The 8,832-nt window shown below is 58.2% G+C and overlaps 1 protein-coding gene across 1 annotated transcript in view; it reads left to right on the top strand.

The window, feature by feature from the left end:
* LOC111817411 (inaD-like protein) overlaps positions 1-8,832 on the top strand; it is a 17,316-nt gene that overhangs the window by 7,725 nt on the left and 759 nt on the right. The window contains exons 4-8 of the mRNA XM_023718301.1: positions 1,465-1,579; positions 2,105-2,142; positions 3,298-3,420; positions 3,994-4,098; positions 7,992-8,098. Of these exons, the coding sequence (XP_023574069.1) occupies positions 1,465-1,579; positions 2,105-2,142; positions 3,298-3,420; positions 3,994-4,098; positions 7,992-8,098 (488 nt within the window). The remainder of the gene's footprint in view (positions 1-1,464; positions 1,580-2,104; positions 2,143-3,297; positions 3,421-3,993; positions 4,099-7,991; positions 8,099-8,832) is intronic.

Here is an 8,832-nt window from a genome sequence, read left to right on the forward strand (position 1 = left end):
AAGCTTGTTCTAGGTAGGTGCTTTAGACCACTGAGCCATCTCACCAGCCCTCATCTACAAGAATTTTTAAAGAACAGCTTAATTAACCGAGAGAGATGATATATGATAAAAGAAAATACAGCTGTGTTTAATTGTGGAATCTAGACATTACGGTTGAGTCTCTAGAGTTCTTTCAACCTTACGGTGTGTTTGGAATCGCCCCAGCTGGGCTGTGGTGCCGTGGCAGGCCCCTTGCTTAGCCTGTGCAGAGCCCTGAGCGCAGTCCCCAGCAGCACAGAAGAGCCAAGATTCGTGAACTTTTCAAGGACTATCAAAATATTAAACAACTTGCAGCGTAGAGTTGAAATGGATTAAGTTAAAACATATCAAGTGACAATACTGATCTTATACTTTGGTTCAAATTTAAAAGCAGGCAAAACGGGGGCCTGGGCCTAGCTCAGTCCTTTAAGTGGCTGCTTCTATAAAGCTGTCAGCCTCGGGTTGCTGGAGTTCGAACCTCACAACTCTCCCGCTGGCCAAACATGCCCTGAAGGCATTCGAGGAACAAAAAAAAAAAAATCCTTCTTCCATTTTGGGGCTGGGGAGATGGCTCAGTGGAATAAGCGCTGCCCTGGCAAGCACAAGGACCTGAGTTCAATCCCCAGTTCCGCCAAAAAAAATAAAATGTACCAACACAATAAAAGCAGGCAAAACCTTGGTAATTTGGCAGAAAAAAATATTCATTATTGGTGACACCGTCTGCATTAGAGAGAAGCTTCCCTGTGTACAGAACAGTCTGTACCTGCTCACCACAATAAATACATGTACAGACCTCAAGTATTTATTTAGATGAACGAGAGGTCAAGTGCTAGAGGTACAGCACCTTGGATTAAACTACTGCTGGTGCTAGGAAATGTTTGCGAATAGAAAGCAGCACGTCCATAGGAATGCGCCTCTCCCCGTGAAGTTCGCTGCATTCTCCTGCAGCTGAGGCTGCAGCTGCTGTCCACCAGGTTTCTCATGCTTAGCTCAGCAGACGTGCAGGCAGTGCTCTGCCGGCCCCGCCCCCAGGTGCACTGAGCTGACCCCCAAATCTGGGCGTGGTAGCACACACCTGTAATCCCAGTGCTGGGCAGGCTGAAAGCAGGAGGATCAGTGCGAGTCCAAGCTGCGTAGTGAGTCCCTGTACCAAATACATGAATCAACAGATGTGCAGGGCAGAGTGCCAATGGCGGCCACGTGCTTGACTGACACTGCCAGCACCATGGGGCCAGCTGGGAGGGACACACAGCCCCTTGAGTGTCCTTGTCCCTCATGAGGATGGGGCCACTGCGTTCTGGTGGGCAGAGGAGCTGGCCACCCAAGTTTCCTGCCTGGCCCCCTTAGCACCTTCTGTGGCATGGTGAGGAGACCCCAGCGCCTGGCGCTGCGGTGACAGCATGGTTCTGGGGCCCACACCTTGTGACTGCTGGCTCTGCCCTCCAGGGGGACCCCCGTGGCACACATGGCAGCTGCCCACCCGCCTTGGCCCCAGTCCTTGCAGGCCTGCAGAGCCTGGTCGGAGCCCGAAGAGCTGCAGGTCCTTCGCAGAGGAGCCCAGGTAGCAGCTGTCCCAAACATGTGCCCAAGACATGCCGTCACCCAGCTTGAAAATGTTCCTGTTGTTAAGAAGCATGCTGTCTTTTCAGCCAGACAGCTTTAAGTCTTTGAGCGTGGCCAGCCAGCCCAGGCTGCCTTCTGAAAGGCGTGCCTGAGAGGAGTCGGCCCCGTCACAGGCCACAGGAGCCTCCAGTGACCACAGCTCAGGCAGGAGTAACTCAGGACCGCCCATGTTTAGATGGACAGAGGGAGGGAACAGGTCCCTGGGGGATCAGATGTCATTGTCCAGAGAGGCCAGGACAGGGTCTCTGAGCCTCTCACTGGGTGGAGGATGGCTTTTATTAGTGCAGAGACCACAGCAGGAGACACTGACCACTGCCCCTCTGAGCCCCGGGTCACAGCCCACATGGGCACGGCCTTATGCCAGCTGCAGCACAGCTTGTGTGACAGGCCTGAGGATGAGACCGCTGCAGGCAGGCTGGGTGCCCGGAGCCACGGAGGCTCACGTCTGCCGCTGTGTTCACAGGCACAGACACAGAGCCCAGGACAGTGGAGATCTTCAGGGTAAGTCGTGCTTTCACTGTCTCTGCTTGGCGTGCGTTTGTTTGCACAAAGTTCGTGTTTTCCTTCCACGTGGCCTATTGGGTGTGAGCACGTGTTCATACACTTACAGAATAGCAGACTTGTAGGCATATTATAGCAAAAGTTAGAAGCCCAGGGGCCGGGGAGATGGCTCAGTAGAATAAGCACTTCCCTGGCAAGCGCAGTCCTGAGTTCAATCCCCAGTCCCAGTCACGGCGTGCGGCGGCGCTCATGTCCCGACACGCAGCCATTCCTGGCTGCCAGGCCCGCGTGCCCCTCTGAACAATGTGCGAGTCGAGCTTTCCGAGTCCGGCGTGAGTTTTACCATCCGCAGCGACTGCGACTGCTTCGAGGGCTTCGAGGCCTCGTGTTCGGGCCGCCTGCCCGCGCGGGCACTTCCGGCTCTACCCGCACTTCTCAGACCCCCTCCCTCCCGGAAGTCCCTGTGCAAACCTGCCTGGCAGCAGATGACGCATGCGCGTATTCCGCGGAACCAATCGAGTAGAACCTGCGGTGAGCTGCCCACTCACAAACCATATATATATATTTGTTTGTTTGTAGTACCAGGAATTGAACTCAGGACCTTGCCCTTGCTAGGCAAGTGCTTATTCTACTGAGCTATCGCCCCAGCCCTCACAAACCATATTTAAACTGAGCTCAAACCTGGCTGGTGATTTGCACCGCTAGCTAACAGAAGTCGCCTCAGTGCCAGAGTCTTCCACTTGCTTTGATGCTGGTTTTTCTGCTACAGAAATCACTGGAGAACACAGGCCTTGGAAATGGGCCTAGAGAAACGCAGCAGAGCAGAGACGGCCACTGTGAATCACTTAGCAAATCACGTCCACGCCATTGGTCAGCGCTGCCCTCCGCGCCTGTGAACGCGCAGCTGCTCCTGTTGGCCACACGTAGACCACGCTGGCCTTTTGTGTCCACGTGCCTTCCACCACAGGGCCGCTCAGGCGCCCCATGCAGGACGTAAAGGGACCAGTGGCACACAGGGACTCCTCAGCACCGAGCTGAGCACAGGGTGTCCTGCCCGCCCGAGCTCCTGGGTGTCGGCAGGGCTTCAGAGCTTTCGAGTAGCCGCAGGACTTCCCGGGGCTCTCTGTTAACACACAGTTTCCTCCTCCTCCTCAGGAGCTCAGCGACGCACTTGGGATCAGCATCGCGGGTGGCAAAGGCAGCCCCCTGGGGGACGTCCCGGTCTTCATCGCCATGATCCAGGCCAGCGGGGTGGCAGCAAGGACGCAGAGGCTCAAAGTAAGCGGGCCAGGGATTGTGGCCGTGTCAGGGGCAGCGAGGGCCACAGCCACACCAGGGGGCTCCCAACCTGAGGCTCATGGGGCTCGGGCATGGAAACACTCCTGTCTGTAGCTGAGCCTCTCGGCAGCAGAAGCAGCTACAGCCTCTTGGTGAAGTCAGCCATACCCCCACCCACTCGTCCCCGCCACCGCCCTCCTTGGCACCTGCCCCTGCCCACATTGGCTTTTCACCAGGGCTGGCCTTAGAGTCATCCCCTAACCCAACAAAAAAAAAAAAAAAGAAGAAGTTATGGCCTTTCTGCTTTGCCCTTCATCTTGACTGAGGTGGAAACACAAAGCAGAAACTGCCCTGCATCCTCCTCAAGCCCCAGGGAGCGGCAGTGTTCACACACCCGGCCATCCCACACCAAAGCCACTGCTGCACTCCGGGCGGTCAGACCTGAGCCTCTTGCTTCTTGGTGGCTCTCTGTGAGGGAAAGCTGAAAGCCCTTGCCTTGCACCTCACACAGCTTGGGAACACAGCCGAGCACTTGTCTTCGTGACAGTGACTTTCTCCGCCCTTGTCCCCCAGGTCGGGGACCGAATCGTCAGCATCAACGGACAACCTCTGGATGGGTGGTCACACGCAGATGCGGTGGCAATGCTGAAGAACGCCTTTGGTCGCATTGTCCTGCAGGTACACTCCGTGCCGTCCTGTGGGAACCAAGCAACAGCCCATGCACAGTGGCTGGCAGGGGCGTGGCCACCTACAGGCCTATGGGCGGGAGGAGGGAGGAGGCTGACAGCTCAAAATTATTTTGACACAGAAAACTTTCCCACTGTGCTGCAATTCTGTTCGCAAGGAGAGGCAGGCCAGGCCGCTGAGCACGCTCTTCTGGTCCCCAGAGGCTGGGAACGCAGGTTGCCTCCTGTGCAGCCTGGGTGGCTGCTAGCACTGTTGTGTGTACACAGAGCAGGCGCCATGCCAACAGTGGGAACCTGGATGGAAAACCATTCCCAGAGTGCCCACCCCAGGGCCTGGCTCCAGCATCTCAGGGGCCTGGGTCCAAGGCACCCCACAGACACACAAAGGGAAATGGCTTTCCATGTGCATGCAGGGCGCTAGACCCCGTGGGGCCCTGACCACAACTCCCGGGGAGCTAATGCATAGGTCCCCAGCCCCATCACGATGAGACACGAACCAGAAGGCCACATGGCCAGGCCTGGGCCTCGCTGCGTGGACAGTGACTCCCTGTCCCCCAAGCCCTGGGGCTGGCTGGCCACCCACTCATCCTCTGAGGCTGCTGACCCCAGTGTGCTGCAGTTGGCACGCCTCGAGCCACCAGGCTTCGCAGGGCAGGGGCAGCAGAGGAACCGACTGCTCGCCCTGTGGGGACTTGGGTGCCACTGCTCTTTCTCCACACAGATGTCGCCTTTGCACACCGCCTCCTTCACAGAGGAACAGAAAAACGTGGGCCAGGCTGCCTGGTGGGGTGTGCACAGCGGGCAGGGGCCAGTCAGCACCCCACAGGCACAGTGAGCAAGTGCAGCCCTGACGCAATCTGAAAGGCACCTTGCCTGGGCTCAGCGCATACCCCTGCACTCCCAGCACTCAGGAAGCTGAGGCAGGAGAATCGCCATGAGTTAGAGGCCAGCCTGGGCTACATAAGGAGAACTTGTCTCAAAAAGTAAAAAACCTGGTGATACAGCTCAGTGACATAAGCACCTGCCTGGCAAGCCCAACGTCCCGGGTTCAATCCCCAGTAACAAAAAAAAAAAAAAAAAAAAAAGTAAAAGAAAAAAAATCCCCTAAGTACAGATTCATTCATGCTTTCTGCTATAGTTTGGGGTTTTTGCAAGGGAAAACAGCACAATATAGGACACTTAATTATAAGATGGTTTTATAATAGTCACCCAGAGAGCCCTATACAAACGAGCGCAGGACATCTGTCTACACACTGAAGACCAAAGGCTCCAGCTGCGGGCCTGGCTCCCACAGCCATGTCCTGCACAAATCCAGCTGGAGACCTACAGCCCATAACAGAGCCTCCCACGAGTCCAGCTGGAGGCCTGGAGCGCACAGCAGTGCTTCCTGCGGCCCATTTCATGGAACTGCACTAGGAAGGCCCAAGGTCAGCGGTGGAAGCCAGGGCGTCTGTGCCACTGGGATGCAGGATCTGTGCCAGCAGGCTGAGGGCCTGCGCTGGAGCCAGGAAGCAACACTGAAAGGAAGGACCAGAGCTCCCCTGAAAGGTACCACAGCCATCCTCTGTGACAGTGAGTTCCCGAGCCCCTCTGACGATAACAGCCGAGCTCCCATCAGGAAAGCAATACGAAAAGCTCCTCCAGGAGGCTGAGCCGTGCCCCCTCTTCCCCTCTGAAGCCCCCAAAGTGAACCGCAGCCATCCTCAGTGACAGTAAGGTCCCGAGCTCCTTCAACCAAGAGAACAGCTGAGTTCATTAGGAAAACCAGCATGACAAGCTCCTCCAAGAGATCACACAGCTCCCTGCAGCTTCTCACAGTGAACGAAAACAGGTGAGATGAGGGCACAGGCTTGGCGGCTCAGGACGGCCTCGGAGAGCGGGGCTGCCGGGGACACTCTGTCTGAGGCAGCTGTGCACCAGGCCCTTCAAGGCCAGCAGGGCACAGAGGAGACGCCCAAGGCCCTAATCAAGGAGCAGGGTGGATGACACTTTCTGAACCTCAGAGCCACCGCACACACTGCCTACAGAAGAACAAGAGGTTCCAGAACAGCGCCGGGCCTCTTCAGCGAGAGCGGAAAGGCCGGAGCTCGCACACCCACAGGCAGAGAGCGCTTGTCAACCCTGGAACGCAAGGAAGGAGACTCGGGGAAGAAGGCCTCTGGATTGAAGAGGAAAGAAGAGGGACCGATGGTCTAATATTTATCACTGGATCAGGAGCTCGAGGTCCCCTGGAGTCTACACGTGGGGCTTCCCATGACAGCTGCGGACAAAGTGAAGTGCACACCAAGTGTAAGCCTTGAGAACAACACGTGTGTGTGGAAAAGTGAACATAATTATGGCGTAGTTGCTGGCCCAGCATGAACACGACAAGGCGCACATAACCGTGAGGAGTCCTAGGCCAGGGCAGGCTCCGCTTTCACCCCGACGGACGAGAGACACGTGCAGGTATGATCAGGAAGGGATGGAGCCGCAGGGTGGCCGTACTGAGAAGTGGAGTCCACGGTGCAAGTGACATTGCGGTTACCCAGGAGGACGCCACGGCAGAGCGAGGGCTGTGCTGCTGGCCTTGGGGTCAGGCTGGCACTGTCCCGGGCTGAGTGCAGAGTCTTCCAGGGCCGTTTCCATGTCTTCCCAGAATGCTTAGGCCTGTGGCTGGACTCAAAATGACACAGAGAACAAACGGACAGGTCACGGGGCAGCTGGAGTATGAGGACACCCCAGTCCTCCTCCAGCGCCAGGCAGCTAGCAGGGACCTGCGGGAGCTGCTGTGGTCTGGACTGGGCCATCAAGACCTGCTGGGGACCCCGAGTCACAAAAATGCCCCTGCCTCTCACCTGGCACCCTAGTGACCAACGTAGCCGGACGACAAGCCCAGCAGGACCCTGTTCGGAGGCCTCCAGGGACATGTGGGTGCCAGATGAGGCCACGGTGCCAAGTTGATGCCTTTCTTTGGACTTCTTCCTCTGTGCCGGCCCCTGGGGCTGACTCTCCAGCCCCGGGCCCTGACCGAGCTGGAGCAGGGCGCAGCTACTCCCACCAGGGGCGCCGGTCTGCTTCCCAGCGCGAGACCGCGGAGTCCGGAGCGGCCGGTCCTGTGTGTTTTGGAAAATGTGGCTGCGGGCCAGGCCGATGGGTTGCGAGGGCTACAGTGGGTGGACAAAGGCCGGGCCAATAAGGGTGGGCAGCTGCGGGGGCGTTGGTGAGCGCGGCTGAGCCATGTACGGTGCTGCCCCTGGTGACAGCAGGGTTGCAGCCCGCGATGGGGAGCCGGAGCTGGGCCGCATGGCCGAGTCTCTTCTCTGCAGCACAGCCTCTGGGGCGGCCTGGGCACAGCGGCCGAGCAGGAACTCCGTGCATGCGCTGTCCCAAGCCCAGGGGGGACCACAGCTGAGCCTTGGGAAACCACAGGGGCGGCCCTGGGTGTGGTGGGTCCTCCAGGGGGTACAGGGCAGCAGGGAGAGCACCTTGCACAGGGGTCCCCTTTCGAGGCCTCGGGGTCACGGGTGCAGAGATAAGAGCAGAACACAGTGACCTCAGGTATCTGTGAGGTATGGAGGGGTGGGGAGCCAGAGACTCGGACTGCATGGGGAGGACACCCCAGGAGGAGCCCGGTCGGGAGGTGGAGATGGGAGTTCAGAGTCTTCCTCCTCGGAGAGCTTTCGGCCCCAGAGGTGACAGGGGAACCGAGCAACTAAGAAGGTGGAAAGGCAGAGCAAGCCCTGGGTCCAGAAGACTGGGGTGGCCTGCACAGGGAGGGGTGTGTCGGGTGTCACTGGGGTACACATAGGGAAGGCCGAGGTCCATCCTCAGCAGAGCGCACACTGGGTGAGGACTGGGCCCTGGGCAGTGCCTGCTCCTCTCATGGACTCCCACCTCTGTCCCCAGGTTGTGGCTGACACCAACATCGGTGCCATAGCGACCCAGCTGGAAAGCATGTCTGCAGGCCCTCATGCCAGTTTGTCCGGCACTGACCAGCCCTCAGAGGACACAGAGTGAGTCCCCGCTTTCCAGGTCCACTGGTGTCCCTGTGGGACATGGGGTTTCCCTGCCCCTGCAGCCCCAGGCCTGCTGTGGCCTAGAGGCAGCACCTATACCGTCTTCCTGTGGGGCCGCGGGTGGGTGGCGCGCTGACCCTGCGGTCGTCTCCTGAGCTGTGCCCTCCTGAACTTGGCCCTCCCGTCACCACCCGCTGGCTGCCTGCATCGTCCAGTCCCTCAGAGCAGAGGCTGAGCCCAGGGCACACACTTGGACCCCAGCCTCTGGGAGGCTGAAACAAAAAGATTATGTGTCCAAGCCAGCCCAGGCAACCTAACAGCTTAGCAGACCATCTCAAAAGCCGCACATGGGCTGGGGTGCAGCTCAGCCTGCAGGCCCTGGGCTCGATCTCCTGTGCCACACGCCAGCTGAAAAGGTGCACTGGTGTAGCCTCAGCTACTCAGGAGACAGAGGCAGGAGGATGAGGAGTGCAAGGCAGGCTGAGGAGATGGCTCAGCAGAATAAGCACTTGTCCCTGAAGGCATGTGAGGAACCAAAAAAAAAAAAAAAAAATCCTTATTCCAGCTTGGTTCCAGCAGGGGTTCCAGAGGCAGCTTGTGGCTGACAGAGGCCAGGGGCAGAAGGCGTTCCGGCTCTGCTTTCCCAAGACCCCACCTCCCAGCCCGGCCCCACCCTAAGTAACAGGCTAGTGGAGTCCTCGTTCTCCTACCTCCAAGGCCTGTTCTTCCTC

This window comes from Octodon degus, unplaced genomic scaffold (assembly GCF_000260255.1).
Source record: "Octodon degus isolate 3935 unplaced genomic scaffold, OctDeg1.0 scaffold00057, whole genome shotgun sequence".
Lineage (NCBI taxonomy): Eukaryota > Metazoa > Chordata > Mammalia > Rodentia > Octodontidae > Octodon > Octodon degus.